Source organism: Nothoprocta perdicaria, unplaced genomic scaffold (genome assembly GCF_003342845.1).
Source record: "Nothoprocta perdicaria isolate Ctin4 unplaced genomic scaffold, notPer1 scaffold_30, whole genome shotgun sequence".
Classification (NCBI taxonomy): domain Eukaryota; kingdom Metazoa; phylum Chordata; class Aves; order Tinamiformes; family Tinamidae; genus Nothoprocta; species Nothoprocta perdicaria.
This window is the reverse complement of record NW_020455533.1, coordinates 2,766,967-2,785,252: the sequence shown is the minus strand read 5'-3', so window position 1 is coordinate 2,785,252 and position 18,286 is coordinate 2,766,967. Positions and strand designations below refer to the sequence as shown.

At 42.0% G+C, this 18,286-nt stretch overlaps 1 protein-coding gene and 1 long non-coding RNA gene across 4 annotated transcripts in view; one reads left to right on the top strand and one right to left on the bottom strand.

Annotated features, from left to right (window-relative positions):
- CDH13 (cadherin 13) overlaps positions 1–4,965 on the bottom strand; it is a 377,876-nt gene extending 372,911 nt beyond the window's left edge. For 2 of the 3 annotated variants that reach the window (XM_026042343.1, XM_026042344.1), the window contains exon 1: positions 4,819–4,964. In XM_026042343.1, coding sequence (XP_025898128.1) covers positions 4,819–4,863 — 45 coding nt within the window. In that variant the 5' untranslated portion in view covers positions 4,864–4,964. Of the gene's footprint in view, positions 1–4,818 lie in introns of all 3 variants that reach the window. The other variant, XM_026042342.1, reaches the window with a different exon arrangement.
- Positions 4,966–7,384: 2,419 nt separating this feature from the next.
- On the top strand, positions 7,385–13,300 carry LOC112949897. The gene is made up of 2 exons (XR_003249899.1): positions 7,385–7,434; positions 11,675–13,300. It is a non-coding gene; the product is annotated as an uncharacterized LOC112949897 (long non-coding RNA).
- Positions 13,301–18,286: the final 4,986 nt, after the last annotated feature.

Genomic DNA, 18,286 nt, shown 5'->3' with positions numbered 1-18,286 from the left:
AAATGGAGGTTCACATATCAGAAGTTAATTTGAAACATAATTTAATCAGCTTTTCCATGTGTTTGGAGATACTGAACTGCCATGTGCTGAAGAACCTTCTACATCCTACCCAAAAGCTCGTGTTTATTTTAGCCTGTTCTTAGATTGCTTTTAATCAGTTCTGCCAAACTCTTAAATTCCTCCTTTTTAACTTATACAAGGAAGTTAATGCTGCAAGAATATTGGATAAGGTAGCAGGAAAAAATGAGATTCCTTCATACAAAACAGGAAGGCTTTTCAAGAGCCCCACTGACAGGGAACACAATCCACATCAGTCAACACTAACAAGCAAACAGCAGGCAAACCTGAGACCTTTGAATAACCAAACCTGGGTTAACAAAGAACACTTTTTTCTATTCCTTCATTTAGGATTTAACACCCTACTAATTGATGTGCACTGACAGCAAAGGCATTTCCATCTGAGCTGGACTCACCCATCCTGGGTGCAATCCAGCAGCTGAGGATAGAGATGTGACTTCAGCTCTGCTGAAGGAGCAATGAGTGACACTGTTCTAATATGTACAGGCAAGCTAAATTATAAAAGACTAAGAAAAGCACTAACAAAAAGACAGCAAACAGCAGAGCTTCATATCTCCAAAGAGACCTTCTACAGAGTACTGATAGTTCCTGTTGCACTAGTCTACAGAAATGCCCTTTAGAAACCCTTTTCTCTGAAGAGTCAGACTTGAGTCAGCATCTCCACCCTGGTCTGCAGCACAAGTACTACATGCAAGAGAAAGTTTCAGTTTCTGATCAGAAACAGAGCCCACACCCCAACTTTGCTTGAGCTGAGCCTTGAGTAGAAAGATAGTATTGAGTCAGAGTCTTGAGTAGAAAGATAGTATTGCAAGTGGCAAAGTGGTTGTAGATGCAGTGCACCTGACTAACAGCACTTTCATAACCAGCTTCCACTCATCTCCTCTATCAAGTCTTCCTTGCTTATCAAGAAGTCTGATGCAGTCCCATAGAAGCACAGCTTGAAAAGGTTAGTGCTACTGCCAGAAATCATACAAATTCACCAGAGACCATACTTCCCCCTAAGGCAGCATTTGACAAAGAGTATAGCATAAGCTAGAACAGCTCTGTTCTGGTAAATACATCTTTCACATGATATGTCTTTGCAACATTGAAAGAGATAGCCTGAAACAGTCAGGATTAAGAGCACTAGCTGGACCACAAAGCATTCTCCAATACAAATCACTATACACAGTAATTGGCAGTGGAGATTCTTTAACCTTTTAGGACATGCTCAGATAAAAGATATGCAAGTGTACACTGAAATAATAAGCAGTCTTAAACAGAGTAAGACCTACAACAGAAAGATCCCAGAAAGAAATGTTCAGTAAGAACTTGAATATAACCCTTTAATGTTGTTTCAGCAAAGTTTGTACGAGCAAGATCTTTCTTTTCTCCTGAAGCTGACAGATTGCTCTTGCTTTTTACATATTATGTTGACTTTTGAGCTGTGCATGGAGCCCTCTTCTGGAGAAATCTGAAAAATAAGGAATAGCTTAAGAACACAACAGTACAGGCTCTATATTTGGGGAGCCATTCTAGGACTAATTCTATTAACCCTACGAATAAACTCGTGAAAAAATCTATAGTTTTCCAATTCATTAAGCTACACCCAGTGGAACTTGATTTTTAAGAGTCATTAAACTTCTTCTCTCCCTTGTATGCTTTACTCACAAACTTTGTTAGATTCATCTGTTTGCACAAAATACATTAACATACAAAAGCAGCCTCTGGATGACTTTTGTTTTAGAACAAATACAACTTTGGATGTAACCTTTACAAAATATCCTTTGGGGAAAGCCTGAAAGTCTCCTGTGATTTACCACTCCACAGGTATTCACTGCTAACTGTATAGTTAACTACACAATACAAGCTCCTAGATAACACTCAGCTTTTCTCTACTTTGGATCAATGAATGTATTATAGATACAAATCTTACAGCTACGCTTTGTAGTTTTAAAGGTTATTATGAATTAAAGGGTGCCTTGAAACATCTTCACCTGCTCCAGTTAAAACAGCATTCAATTTTCCCCTCAGTGGAAACAGAGCAAACAATCAGTGAAAGGACAGACCCAATCTTCATGATAGAAAAACAGCATTTACTGTCCACCTGTTTAACATAACCAGCAACAAAACAGCTCATCAGGTATGTTGGTATGAAGCTTCCCATCATCATCCTCATTTTAAAGCCTCAAAAGGGGGCTTTTCCATATTTATCTAACTCAAACACAAACCAAGAAAAGAAAAACAATGGCTTCTTTTACAAATGACATTTTCAATAAAATATACAAGATAATGTCAGTTCCTAATCTCAGAAGCTCAGTAATTTTCTCAGACTAGGCTATAAACTTTGCCAACATTATTTTAAAAAGGAGATCTTCCTTTCCTCTCCTTCTCCAGGAAGTATTACAGTACTGGATCACTACTGCTTAGACATCATTTTATCAAAATAGAGCTTGGCTAGTTCCACCAGCATTGTATTATGGGAGCCATTATTGCTACTGCTGACAGAGGGAAAACAACAAAAAAATTGCAAAAAAAACCGAGCAAAATGTGTTACAACCACTACACTGCCAGATGGCTGCATTCGTTTAATATGTTGTTTCCCACATTCTTCTGTTTACTTTTCCTGTCACATGAAAGTTGTGCATGTGTTGTGTCAAAGAAAAGCTGAACAGCATATAATAATTCTCTTCTCTTCCCTTTTCATACTATTACCTGTAATTCACACATTAACATGCCAATATTTGAGCATCTCATTGCTAAGGACAGATTTGTGCATCTTTTCTTGTTACAAGCCAAATTCATTTCCTAATGAATTAATTTTGACAATATATATGAAGTCAACAACTAGGGGGTGGGCAGAACTACCATGTAGCAGCATTGCCAAGTAAAGCCACAAATGCTAATAAGGGGATGCAAATACAACACTTCAATACAGAGCTCTATTAAAGCATCAAAAGCTCAGCAAGTCAGGACTTAAACTCCAAACTACTGCTGCAAGTCAAGAATAAAGTACATTCCTAAGTTACTTGCAGGATCAGGTGCACAGCACCCTGTAAGATTACAAGTGTCAACCAGCTCTTAACCTAAGAGAAGCTACATGGTTTAACAGGCCTTAGCAAGCTGTCATTCATCACAGACACCCTGCTTTTACAGGAAGGGGCTGCTAAACCAAACCTGAACTCAAACCTGTTAATTCAGAGGACGAAAGGGAAAGGGAGCAGAGGGCACCGGGCGAGTAGCAGACTGCAGCACAGGGGGCACATTTCAAGCCTGGGGCACCCGCGTGCAGCTGCCGGGGCTGGCAGCCCCAGCGCACGCCTGAGTCCCAGCCCACGCTCACAGCTTCTCCCGCCACCCCCGGGCATTCCCAGCCTGCCAGAGCCATCAGCCCAACCAGGAATAGCAGCAGCCCCTCCGGCTGCCCGGCCTTGGCAGGCACCTGCCTCTCAGCCTGCCCGAGAGCTGCTCCAAACCTCGGCCACGTCTGTCCCTGCCCAGCACGTGCGGGCTCTGCACCCACCCCAGGTGAGGGGTCCTGGGTCCCCAGGGCAGTCTGTTACCTTGAGCCCCCCTCACAGCCAGGGCTGATCATGAACCCATCATGGTCACGGGCTGTGCCACAACCCCGGGCACCCAGCTGAGCTGGGACCCAACACTCTAGCCCGGCTCTGCAGCATTCACATTCTCAGCTTCCCCAGCTGCCTCCTACTTACAGGCTCTTGGCATGTTTCCCTTCAGCAGTAAAGCTCTCCTAATAGCAAAACCTCTCTTTTCCCCTCCTACCCCATTTTTAAAGAAAATCAGACTAAATTCCTTTCAGAGGTCACAGTCACACAAGCACACAGGCTCCATGCCTGAGACTAGCTTGGCGCTGACACTCACCAGCCCCCTAAGGGTTAACAAATCACTCAACCCCACACCAAGGCAGAATTAACTTTATCTATACTCAGGGCACAGGATGCAGGTGCCACAGTCACTAAGCACGAGAGTTACAGGGCTCCTAAGGCAAGAAACGCTGCATTTAGGCTGGCCAACAAAGGAGCCCCAAACCTCTCGCTGTGCTCCCGAAAAGTGAGCCCTGCGATAGTAGCAGGAGGGAAAGAGCAAGCAGGAGAAATTGAGAAGTCAGAGCCCGGCAAGTCCCTTCCCTTGACTGACAGCAGCAGCAGGGTTTAGCAGCTCCAGGTTTTTAAGCTTAGCTGTTTTTCCCTCTGCTTTCTGGCAGAGGGGGTTCTATTACATTTAATAAGAGAAAGGCTACATAGCAAGTCACTAACAGAGTATTACACATCTATCAAGAGAGCGTGCGGGGAAAGGAAGCTTTTGCAAGGTCTGATTTTTATTTTTCCGCTATATTCCCCCCTTCCTTTTTCTAAAAAGCAATAAATAACGTGAGCTGCCTGTAAGCCGGCAAAAGCCAGAGGAAAAGGCAAATCAAAGTTGCAGCATTTGATACGACAGAAAATATTGCTGCTGCAGCTGCTGCCGAGACACTTGAAAGACTCCCCCCAGCCACCCTCCCTGAAAGGAAAAAATACTATATAACACACGGCAAATTGTTGTAATTGTAAATCAGGGAGCTATGAGATTCTACATTCCTAGCAACTGCCTTATAGCAGAGATAGCGCAGCTTTCAACAGTAAATCAAGCAATGTATAATTACTAAGAAATCAGACCTGAATTTCAAATACTTCCTAACCCAAAAACACATCCGAGAAGCAAAATGAAAGAAAGCAAGGAAAAACACACATTTCTTACCTGGGACAGTAGAAAGGACAGAGTAAGTTGAGTTTTGTGCTGCATTTTGCCAGACTAGAAGGTACCAGAGGCTTTTTCATTCATGCACTCGGCTGCACTGAGCATATTTTCACTGTGAAACAGCCTTTGAGAAGAGACTCTGCCTTGAGAGCCAGCCAACTTCCCAAATAGATCAGCAGCATCATCACTAAAGCATTGGATAGAGTCTGATGACCAGAACCAATGGCTTTACAAGGATGATTTCTTCACAAAGCATCCCCATTTTGCATCACACATACCGGGCAAGCACCTCTCTCGAACACAGCACCTGAGAATGCATTTTGCTCTGGTGTATTTGTGTTTAGTTTCAGCCTAACAAATCATGCCTTACAGCTCTTAATAGTATTTTCCCTTTTAAGAGAATGGAATTGCACAGAATGAAATTGCACAGAGAGAAATAACAGCAACTCTGAGAACCAGTGCAAAGAGATTCTCTTTATTAAAATGTTAATAAGGTGGGCTTTATTTTCAATAAATCAAAAAAGTGACCATCGCAGTTTCAGCTACTCCCAAGTCTTAGGGGAACAACACAAGGAATATTCTGTGCAGCAGAAATACAGATTATATTTTGTGTTTTCCCCTCAATCTCACAAATCACAACGAAGACAGATCAATTCGTGCCTGCAGAACAAAATCCATCATAAGGCAATAGATTTTATTAACTGCTCAGGTAATAGCAGAGCTGGCTTTTGGTTCAATGAACTTGAATCTAGGACAAAGTTTCTAAGATGCATGCCCTTCAATTACCAAAACTTTTTCTTCCCTGCAAGAGGGGACCTGGTGCTGAGGAACCTGCCTTCTCTGCATCAATTGTGGAACCACCAGATAAGTAACACCTGGTAGATAGACAACTGATCACAAGCAAAATGCCCCCTCCATCTGCATTTCCAGCTCCACCTCTCCTGCCACTCCCTGTTATCACAACAGTCCAGTCCCTTCCCCATGCCCAGCAATATCCTGCCTCCAGATTCAGCAGCTTCATGAGTTTGCTCCTTCCTGCCAGCTGCCACTTATATGGCAGAGCTGCTGCCCAGCTCACTGTGCCCCAGCACAGGAGCAGGGAGGAAAAGGCAGGTAGGGAGAGGCACCTGAAGCTGCTCCACCACTTTCCAAGTTCCTCAGCACCAGCAGGAGCTTCCCACCATCATGTTATGTGATAGATTTCCTACCATCTGCTAGTCTGCTGTCAGCCCACATCTTCCTATACTTACACAGTGGTCAGGAGAAAGAAGAAAAAATATTCTTAAGTTTTTAAGAAGTCTGCTCCACTACCTTAATGGGGATGAATTGATACTCAGAGCAGAATTCAAACCAAACCCAGCAGCAACTGTAATGCTTTCCATAAGCAACAGAGGGTTCACCATATGTGTTTTAAAAAAGCACACAGGTAGGTCACTTCCCTCTCAACTCCTTTCTCAGGTAGAAAAGCAACTTATAAAAGTAAGAGTTATTGCAAGTCTTACAGATCCATATACTAAAAATAGCAAGTGATGAATGCCCCCTCCCTCCTTCAAGGGCCAGGTTTTCCACCCACTGCAATTCCCAGTCTTAAGAGAAGCTCCACAGATGCTTGCAGAGCAGCATGCAGGTCTGCAAGAGGTTGGGCAAAGGAACACCAGCCCTCACACCATACATGGTCTCCACATTAAAGCACAAGGATTTAGACTATCTCTTAACCCTACCAACTGGTCCAGGGGAGCAGACTAAGTTTCTAAGTCAACCAAAAAGAGGTAGCAGCTTAGAGCAACAAACACACCTACATCCTGTTTCACCAGAAAGAAGCAATAAAATATATAAATGATAATAAAAAAAAAACCAGCCCCAGAGGTAGATGATTCACTTTGAGACAACACTTGCCATAACATGAGAGGAGCTAAGTGCTCACAGGTCTGCTATGCTCACCTGCAGTGGGGCCTCTTGAAGACAAGCCATGCTCGTACACCATGCCTGGAAGCTGCAGAGAGTGCCCAAGGAGCAGCAGTGCTACAAAGTCACCCCAAGACCCTGTAAGTGGGAACCAGCAGCTTGGGGCTCCTACCCTTCCATGGGCAAAACATCACAAGTATCACAAAGGATGAATCTCAGCCTTAAGCATTCTGTAATCTAGTCTTCTGCAGAATGTTCACAGCTCAGAGGCTGGGGCCTGTAGTCCCTCCCTTGCACAGGGAAGCCAAGACTCCTCAAAGCAGTCCCAGTCTCCCTACATTCCCCCCACCTCAAGCATCTGCAGCCTAAACACCCCAGGGAACTGCACACTGCTGCCTCCACATTCAGAAACACCAATTCCCTTCTGCTAAGCCAGCCCTAAGACAAGGGAGCAGAAAACAACTCACCAGCTTCCAACCACCATGTCCTCTCAGCAAGTCCAGCACCCAGCAGTTTCCAGAAAGCCCTCTGGGGCAACAGCTGCTTCTTATTGGCCCTGGGAGGGGTGACTGACAACACCTGGAGGGGTGATTGGCTGATTGACAACACCTGGAGGGGTGACTGACCACATTAAAGGCAGGGGGAGGGCTGGGAGTAATGGTTTGCAGCTTCTGAAGGGATACTTATTATCTTCAGGTGATTGTCCTTAAGGTATGTTGGGTTGTTTCTGTTGTCTCTAAGGAGGGTTGTTGGAGTGACCTGGCTCATGGTGAGCTGCAGTCTCCTGGTGCTTAGGCCTTTGTCTGTGCACTTTGCTCCAGGGGCTCAGGATGGGCTCTAAGGGTGCTATGGGAAGAGCTAGGGCAGCTCCCCAGGGAACCTCAGGCAGGCAGCAAGGCCCAAGGAAAGTGCCCAGCTCTTCCTTGTTGACCTTGGCAGGGTAAATACTTCTCTGATGCTTGTGTAGTTATCAAGACATCTTGTTTTTGTGAAAAGTAAGGAGGCTTTCAGTTAATAAGGAAATAAGACTTGCATTTTGTGTATCTCTCTGTTTGTCTTGAGAGTTTGAGTATGTCCAAGCTTTTAAATTCCCCTGAAAGAAAAAGAAGCTGTAGTTATTAAGATGTAGTTAGAGGAGAGGGGCCAGGCCTCTGATTCTGGGGCAAGTTTGTTGTTCTTTAAAGAAAAAGAAGCAATGTAAGATGCACACTAAATTTAGGTAGGGTCTGAGGTAGGCTTTGAACTCTGGTCAAAGAAAATCCTGCTGAGGCCTTGTGGAGGTACCCAAGAGCTTGGGGACACTTAAAGAGAACTGCCACATGCAGTGTGTTCTGCTTTTTCCAGAGAAAAGGTACTTCATATATAAAGTTTTAGATAGTGACATCTTAGTTATTCCTCGCTCTGTGCCATCCTACAGCAAGAGGGGCTTGTGTTGATGACCTGGGTGCTATTATTTGCCTTTAATTAAAGGCAGCCTCTTCTCCCTCTTGTGTGTGCCCAGGCCTTCATGCTCTCCCTGCCTTAGTGCCAGCAGCCTGTGTGCTCCTGGCCTCTACCCAGAGCTGCTTTTATTTATTTTTGTGACTCCTTTGAGTCTGGATAAAAGCTGTAGCAGTGGGCAGCAGTGCATCTTGGGTGGTGTGTCTTTAATTAGGACAGATAGGGCAAAATTAGGACAGAGGGGGCAAAAAAACCCTCAATTTAAGAGTGTAATAGCAAGACTTCCCATCCTTACCAGAGCAGTATCTGTACCAAAGGACTGGCATAGCCAAACTTATTTTAGGGCAGCTGGGCCAAGTGCACACTGGAATAGAAATTCAGGCAAGCGAGCTGCCTCAAAGAGCAAGTTTAGCTGCAGTGTTTGACATGGTCCTTGTTAGCTGGAAACGACAGGCTGGTTAGTGTTCTCTGGGATCTGACTGTTTATTCCAAGAGCTGCCAGAGAGCAGAAGAAAGCAGCCTGGCCTGCTGTGCCAAGGGGTTTGGCAAGTTATCCTCCTGCTACACCCTGGTGGAGCTGCCAAAAGCTTGTAGGAAATGTCCATGGCTAGGGCTGGTGTCTGTGGTAGGAATGAAATGGGATCTCCCTGCCTGGGGTCTCTTGTGGGAGGAGGCAAAGCAACTGGCTGCAGCTCTGTATTTCTGGAGGGTAAAGACTTGCATGGCTGCAGTGGAGCTGGTTTAATGAAGAGTTAAGGAGCGTGTTTCCAAGCACTGTAGTTTTGAGCTTGGCAGTTCTGCCAAAGTAGGCTTGAGTAGGGATCCCCTGTCTTAATGCAGCTGAAATGCCTTGGAAAAGGCTTCAAAAAACGCTAAGAGTTTTGTAGCCCACAGGTTTTCATTATGTACCCAATTCAGAGCCTCCATAACACCTCAAGCTAAAATCACTATTTCTTACATGAGGGGTTACTGGCAACAGAAAGTTTGGCATTAATGCAGCTTTCTCTAAAACCTGTGACAGGTTCTTTTCTTCCAGATGGTTGCTGAATGCTTTGTCTAGTCGTTGTCTAGTAGTTTCTCTTAATGCCAGCCCAAACTCCAGGGTAGCAAATGGGTTTTGTTTTCATACTTGCCAACAGGCAAGTATGAACAGATCGATTCTTCACTGAAAAGAATTAGGGAGCCCTTCAGAATCAACAGAGGAATGAAAAGAGTGAGTAGTGAGTCAATCAGGAAGTCCTTAAGGCACCACCACACCCTTTTCTTTCCCTAAAACAGAACAAAAAAAATCCCTGCCCATCTTGGCTCTGAAAGACCCATTTCTTCACCTCCTAAAATATAAAGTTGTATTAGTGCTTTCTGCGTTCTTGAGTTTTTAAGTACTAACAGAAAGCACATTTTATTTCTAAAACTGTTACTATAAAGCATGGAGTAGCAATTCACAATGCTGTATTCTAATAGTGTAGTTTTAAAGTACTAGATCACTATTCCCTGTAGCAGTTTTATGTGCCTATATGTGTTATGCTTTCTTTTCCTCTAGATACAAATTTTAGCAGTAAGTACTCCTTGAACTGCTGTTTAACCAGCTGGTAGATTACTAATCAATATCAGTTAGTAAAATGCCTAATAAGATCACCTGATAAAGAATACCCACACTGCTCTATATTATGTACAATGACTGCAAAGGATTATTTTTTATTTAAGGATGGAGTCATGTAACCCCAGCTCTTTGACTTAGCACCCTGCAAGCTGCTTAGTCCTAGTCAAAAAAAAACCTACTACTAAAAAACTATTAAATTTTTTTTAAATGAAAAAGTAACTATCCTTTGGCCAGGGATGGGCTGTTCTGTAATTGACCCTTCATGTGAGAGAAGCTGGGGAAGGAGGTGTAGAAGAGCCTTGCTTTGTGGTGGTGGGTACTCCCCAGGGCCTGCTCCATGGAAATGGGGTCTCTCCACCCCTTTCTCTAAGCTGCTGCCCATGCAGTGCAATGTCCTGCTCCTCAGCAGAGCTCCAGCACCTAACTCTGCTTTTCAGATTACAGGCAGGTGTTTTTGCACATGGGCTAAGGTTCCCATGCCTATAGGTCAATGACAGCAATTGAGCTTGCAATGTCAGCTTGCCCCACTGTGAAGCTCCTGAGTATTTTGCTTTTGTGGTATTTCACAGTAATTCAATTGTACAACCTGCCCATGTCGTTGAATTTTGGCCCTCTTTTAACTTCATATTCAGAAATACTAAGTTACCTCATTAATGTTACCTCAGCTGTACAGGTGAAATATTTCTGTAGTGAAAAGTGAGGTTCAGGGAGGCATCATGACCTGTTTAGGATCAGAAAGGTGGTCAAATGCTAAGCTAAAAATTGGACTGCTTGTTAAGAGCCTTAGGCTCTGGCCCTTCTGCCTATTGAAAGAACCAGTCAGCTTTCCTGGGGAACCTGGGAGTTTCTTCTGTTATTGCACAAAGCTGAAGCCAAATCACCATTTAATGTAAAAAGTCTATACTTGGCATTTCCCTTCCCTGCATGGGCATCTCCCTCCTCATTTTGACACTGCTCCTATTCCCTTCCTCCATAAGCGTAATTGTGTCTGGCCCAAATACAGGTGTGCTGGAAGCAACTGCAGCTCTGCTGGAGCAGAATATGATGCATGGTAGCTTGTTAGTGGCTTGTCAGTATGAAGGGAAGGACTCCTTGTTTCCCTTCTGACCTCATCTATTGTCTAAGAAATGAATGGATCCAGGAGTATGAGAATTTGTTTTGGCAGTGGGATGTATAGTTCCAAGGTTCTATTTTACAGAATTCTGCCCAGAAATACAAATCAGAATAATCAAATAAATGGAAAAAATCAATGGTACAAAGTCAAAGTCTCTGTTTAAAGATTCACTATGCAAATTTATTTTAAAATTACTTTTTCTTCTATATGTTAAGAAAATAACATTTCCACAGGAAACACATGACAGAAAGCAAGTTATCACTGTCAGAATTTCATAAAAAGTATCCAAACTCAAGATAGCCATCATGAGTTATGGGAAAGTTAATACCATAGAAATAAATTACCAACAGAATTTTAATGGGTTTATTGCATGACAGTTCCTCAAGCCCAACCAAATATCAGCTAGGAAATTCAAATGTGACAGAGATGCTCTTAATTCCTACAGTTATGGATTTCTTTCTTAAATCCCTTTCTATGATACAAGGGTCATTTTGAGTATTCTGCCATGGATACAGAGCTTACTTACAGGCAGCACACTTTGCCATTCTTATCCAGGTGGAAGCCAGCTTAGTCTTTCATCTTTTCACAGAGGAACAGCAGATGTGTAAGTGTGTTTTAGGGTGAATAAAGCAGTTGAGAGAGACAGAGAAGGGGAATGTGTCAGTCTTTGAATATCTACATGCACAGGAGAGCTGACACGTACAGCCAGAGCAGCAGTTAAGCCTGGTTTTGGACGTATCCACGTGTATTATGCCTGCTGTAGGGTCACACACAGCTCTGTTTCCTGTTATTTTCAGCTGCTTTATTTGTACTGGCTCGTATTTCACCTGCTGTGGTTGTGCCAATGCAAAGCCCTTGGACCCGGAACTGCATCTTTCCCAGGCACTGCAGAATGCAAGACTGGCTTTGGTTAAAATCAGGGTGCAATGCTGAGATTTTGTCCTACCACTACAGCAGGAAGACAGAGTTGTAGGAGAAAAGACCTTGGAAAGACCCATTCATGAGGACTCAGACCTTGAAGAACATTGTGGGCATCCTGCCCTTAGGGCATCCTTAGGAAGGCAAGATGAGGGCATGTGGTGCAACATCCTTGTCACACTGAACTTAAAATGCCGAAGATGTCAGCAGCATCAGGATTTCACCCTCCAGCCTGATGTTATTTCCTCTCCATTTATATTCACAACCTTTTCTTTATGCAACTATGTCATGGCTTTTAGGTAGATAAATATCTTGCATGCTTCTCAAGGGTATGATACGCTATTTAGTGTTTTCCCTCTGGTATCAGCACCTGTTAAGCATGGAAATAAAGTGATTAGACTTACATGTTTGGTTTCAAAAACTGATTTGAAGATAGGTCTCCTTATCATTGGCAGATAAATAATATCATTGGCGACCATTTCAAAATAGTGATATCCTCCTCAATAGCAAGTTTACTCAATTGTGAAAAGTAGGATTTACACTAGGAAGTTTTCTGGTTTTCTCTTTCTCTTGGAATTTTCTAGATCTACCAGGCTTTTTTGTGGCAAAGTTGTCTGGTACTGTGTAGCCTCAGAAGAAAATTGCAGATCTAGGTGTGACTTAGATAGTGAAGCCCTTTTGATGTAACAGAGGAAAAAATGAAAATTCAGTATTCCTTAAATGATTTGCAGACAGGTTTTTAAAATTATTTTCAGTCTGAGAGTTACCTGGTTCTTTGCTTTAGTCTAGGATGTTATGATGAACAGGAGGATTAAGAAATAGCAGTTACGTAATTACTTTAGATCTAAGCTCATGGTGTCTCACAGAATGGCTAAATTCAGCAAGGCTGAATTGTAGTAGGTCATTAATTATCTTTAAAGTAGCTAAGCATTGTAATGAGCTATGTAGGTATTTCTAGAGAAAATTACTAGCAAACTGTTAAAACAATTCTTAAAAATGTAAGGTGATGCAGAAGTCCCCTAAACCCTTCAGTCCTTCCTGTTCCTTTGGAGCTAGGGATTTCAATGCACCTGATGCGCCTTCAGCTCCTGGCTCCCTATGGTGGAAAACTTTTCAAACAAACTGCACTGTGTCTACCAAAACAATTGGATTCTTACACTGTCTTTTTTACATACCTTTGAAATATTGTATATTATGCATAAGTTCTTGCTTCATCATGTATCTTGAGATCTCTCTGTATTTCATTGTTTGTCTTCAATTTTGTATCTTTCTTATGTAAAATTCATTAAGCCTGTGTGAATATGAGGAGGATAAAAAGGTTCCTTTTGCTTTTTCCCTTGGGATTGGCTGCCTTGCCTCCTGCTCAGTCATGATTTCTGTTTTGAGCTTAGCTTTTAATGCGTGCAGTTTTCCTGGAAAAGGGTATTCTATGCTTTTTTTTGCTAGATTGAGCTCTGAAGTAAAACAATTTCCTCTTGAAATAGTGATACTGGGATTCTCTAGCACAACAACAGAATGTGCTCATGTTTTGTTGCCTTGGTCTGGTTGCATCCATAAAATCATAGTTTTTTTATTTTGATTAAGCATTTCCAAGTAAAAATCAGATCATGCATTCCAAGGCACTGCTACTGAGCTCCCTTGTCAGCTGCTCACATGGTGGACTGCAGGTTGGAAATTTGTTTTTGTTGATGCAAGAGGACAGCACTTAGCCTTGAGGAATGGAGTGCTGCAGGAATGACCCACGTCTGAGTATTTAATTCTCTATTTCTTCCTAAATCAAAATAGGACTTCAGTAAATCTAGCAAATCCTATGGCCATGCCTGCTAAAAACTAGCACAGCATATTCTCCAACATGCCAGGCAGCCGGTCTCAGCAGGTCTGCGCTCTCCTGGGAGCTGCAGTCGACCAGCAGATGTTAAGAGCAGCTTTGGGCATGTTATGCTTTAAGCTGAACCCAGCACAGACAAGTCAATAGATCAAAGAAGCCCCAGTGAGCTCCACAATTCCATTTTTTTCCCTTATGCTGCAGTTAACAACATCAGATCAGGAAATCCCCTGAGCTGCAAGTAGTTGGAAGCTGGAAAAGCACTTGGGGAAAGATCATATGAGAGCAGTTTTGTTCGTGTTCTTTTGTAGCTGTCAGTTTATGGCTGCTGTTGCAGCCCTCTGACGCAGGTATGAATTCATTCCTAGCAAACTTAAAATCTGCTGAAGAAAGGGAGGGTGCAGAGCAAAACGAGTGAGGTGGTGGGGATGTTGGAGTAGGTGCCTGCAGCACCAGTCTGGGTGTTGGTGGAAGTTGTCATCTCTTTGGGAAGGAGAGGAGGCAGCATCAGCTCTTGCGGTCTGTCCCTATGGAAGAGCAGGACATGGGCAGGCTGAGCCTATGTAGCACATACAGGGTGCTATAACATGGATATTTAATGTTAAAATATGTACCTTAAATTATTGGCTCCATGCTCCAGTACCTACTCAAGAGAGGTACTAGGATTTTGTGCCAAAGTTTTTTTAAAATATTATGTATTTTTGTTCATCTTCTATTTTGTCCTTTAAAAGTAAAGAGATATTAAAATAAACCTCCAGACCAGAATGTACGAACTAAAATACTGCTTTATTTTTGGAAGAGTGCTTATGGGAACACTGATTCAGCTGTTAAAATCTGTGTTCCCCTGATTAGCCTCACTGGTGAGCAGAATTTAAGTAGTTAATTTAGTAGGATACATTGAACTGGGCCCTGAACAAGTCTGCTAGCTTGGAGGAATGGGATACACAGGAAAAAATGAAGAATACTTAATGGAAGGAGTAATATAATAAATACTTTTAGTCTCTTGATCCCTGAAAGTGAAGGATAAAATAATAGCCATCAAATGTTACTAAGCATGCTAAGTGTCCTAAAAAATAATGATATACAATCAAGCTTCAAGCAATAAGAGGAAAAAACCTTACGATTAGATTGAAGTCACAGATGTGAATGGAGCTGGTAAACTCAGCAGAAGGAGTCTTGAAGACATCTACACATGTCAAGATTTAATGGAGTTTACTAAATAAGTGAATTGACTAATTCAAAAGTGATAAAAGCTGTGCTCTGCAGTAGGCAATCACATCGCGTGCTCCTTGGGAAACTTCTTTGTATATCTGTATAACACCTTTTCAAAGCATGGAGTTATAATGTGCCAGGGTGCTGTCAGCCTTAGAGAACACTATTTGTGGAAGAACTTCCTGAAAAACAGCTTTTAAGCATGGGAAGCTAAGAAGAGATAGGTTTAATCATAGATCAGTTGAAGAAGGAAGAAAATAATGAAACAGGATTCCAATTTAGACAGGATGCTGTTTCAACACTTAAAAACAATTACAAAGAGTTGCTGCAAAGTTCCAGCTTTATACTGTGCTCTCTTCTGCACTGAATTACTTGGGTGATGATGCAAAAGCAGAAGCAGGAAAGTGTGCCACATGACATTAGCCTTTCAAGTGTGACATTTGATTATAACCGAATGCTGCTGGTGTTTTGGATGGTTTAAAAATCTCATTGCTCTGTCTTGAGAATCCTGCCTAATCCAAATCTGCAGCAGAAGGTGAAGTGGCTTCTGACTTGTTGCTTTTATGACAAGTTTTTTTAGATCATAAACTTAATGACATGAATAGACAAAATTGACTTTTCATTTTGGAAAGGACCATGGGGATCTAAATGTGCCTAGTGGTGACACTGACCATGTCTGGAAGCTGCATTTGTCGACTAAATCTGGAGCAGTAAGGAACCAGTGTGAAGTACGGTACATGCCAGGAGTGTTGACTAAAGAGTTCAATGCTGCTTCTTATTAATGCCAGATTTTGTTGGCATATATCTGATTTTATGGTTCTGTGGTTACCCAAGAGCCTGGAGAGGCAATGCTTTTTCAAACACCTACCACCAGATATGACTTTGGCCTGAGTTGATGCGGGTGCATGGGTTTTAATGCTATGGAGTTTAATCAAGTTTAGCAGCTTTTCCTTCCCTATTTGTAGGTGATTTATCCCAGACCACTTTTTCCTCACCAAAAAAATACATTAGCCTAAGTCAGCAAATATGTGGTTATAGACTATAGGTTGTCTTGCTCCTTATTCTTTACAAAGAAATGAGCAGCATGCAAGCATGAGGTTGGTTTTCAGGTTGATATTTTTTCAGTCCTTTTACAATAGGTACACAGCTATTTCAGCTGGCAGAAATATCCAAGCATTGCACAGATCTAAACATCTTCTCATCTTGTCCTTTTTTATTTTTATTAGGGTTAGAGAACCCTAATAGATCTTATTGGTCCATGGTTAGCTCTTCTACAGAAATTCTCTTATACTTTCTGAAGATTTTATAAGCAATTCATCACTTTGGCCTCACTGGTCAATTTGTAACACTGGCCATTACTTGAGCAAGGTTGCTTCTCTGCAGATCTTCTGGCTTTGTGAATATGTTGTTTCCTTCTACATGGAGACCAAGAAGGCTCATAGATTGCACACTAATTAAAATTAGGGAAGGTCAGGCAAGAAACAAGCTCTGCTGGTGGTTTTGGTAGAAACTGCACATCTGATGCTTGCTATTTCATGAGAGGAGATCTCCTCAATAATCAGAGGAACAGAACTAGACAATGTACAATAGCACCATCTGGTGACTCCCAATAATCTTACTGTTACCCCAAATTCCAGATGCGGGAACCATTACAATAAGAAAAGAAGTACATGTATTTCTAGAAAAGAGCAGGGTTCAGGAAGAAATTATTTTAAAGAGCCACTCAGTCACCTCCATCTGTGAACAATCTTACTGTTGCATGAGATGATTTCAGCCAAGGAATCCTAGTGGTCCCAGGGAGTCTGTCTTAAGTTAGGTACTACGTGATTTTTTTTAAACCCATTTTGGCATACTCCAGCATATCCAAAATATCCAAAAATTGATCCAAGCCTAATAAAAATATGTATAACTATCAAACAATGAAGCATATTGCGCTTTTCAGCTCTGGTGATTTGGATCATTTTTACTTTTATTACAACCTACTTATGTGGAAAATGATTTCCCATAGATCCATCTGCAGCTTTTGGCTAGAAGGGGCAGCCATGGGAACACTTCTTTGCAGGGTCTCTGGGAGACAAAGATGCAGTGAGAAATAATGGTGAAATAGTTGCAAGACTAATTTCTTCTGATCAGCACCAATAATGATATCCTTGATTAATTTTGCCTCCAAATTCTTTAGCTTTATGCCTTTTCCTGTTGGCCTAGCCCAGTCTTTGAGCTGAGTTCTGTAGCTATTGCACTACTCAAACTAGTTTTCTGCTGTGAATGGAGGTTACGTGTAATTAAAGACAATATCTAGGCAATAAGTTGCTGTTTGGAAAACAGTATCTTCAAAAACAGGAAAGACTGGGAATTATTTGTAGAGCGCTGGGGAAACACAAAATAGGAGCTTCCTTGCATATTTGTGGGTTTATCATTCAAAAGACAAGAGTTGCAGGAGAAATACTGAAGAGAAAGAGAAAGGTTTAACTTGTGACTGCAGCTGTGTTTATCCTTTCCTAACAAAAAAAATGGAATACTCAGGTACAATAAAAGTTACTGCAGAGCTAAAGTCAAAGGTTGGGGAGTTTAAGTAGTAGTCCTGAAGCTGATGAGAAGTTACTGGAGAGTGAAGTCAGTAATTACAAGGTCATTGTATGTCTCATGAGTACGAATGATATCATTAATGCATTTCTTGCTGTATCTGGATCCCAGAAGATTTCCGTTACCCACTTAGGTCAGCTTGGAGGTGAGTTTGGTGCTGTGACTTGAATTCTTCGCTGATAACAGTGAGTAGTTTTATCCTGCCTACAGGTGGTCTCTTCATGTGTGCCTTCCTGAATTCAGATTTGTTGAAGGATGCATGTGAAGGGACCATCTTGTGGCAGAAAATCCCGCTTAGGCATGGCTCAACACTAAAGAAACTATTTTGACCTGTTTTCTGTTAAGAATAAGTTTTGCACTTTTGCCTTATTGTGTATGAATCTACTCTTGCAATAAGCTGCAACCTGCAGGAACTGAGGCTTTACTGTAATATAACATGCACCACTTTTATTTATTCATGAAGAGTGAACAATCTGCTCTCCTACTATATGTATGATTTTATTTTTTAAATGAGGATATAAATTGGAAATGTCCAGAGCTTGGGATAAGGAAACTATTGACTAAATGCCAAACACTTTTCTAAATCAAAATAAATAAGTACTAATCCTTGTGCATGTCAGCTATAGCCAAGTTCATTATATGATGATAAAAATAAGCAAGCTGCTTCACAAATTGGCCTTAGCACACTGAGGAAGTTATAATGCTCTGCTTGTGATGGGCTTTTTGTTCTGAATTTGCAGTTTCTTGGGGAACAGAGTTTCTTCCACGTTGTTTGTCCTCCAAAATACCAATTCCAGAGGCTGATTGTGCTTTTTGGTGTTCTATGCACATTATTGCATCCTCTGAGGATTTGAGCCATGCAGGCTGCAAT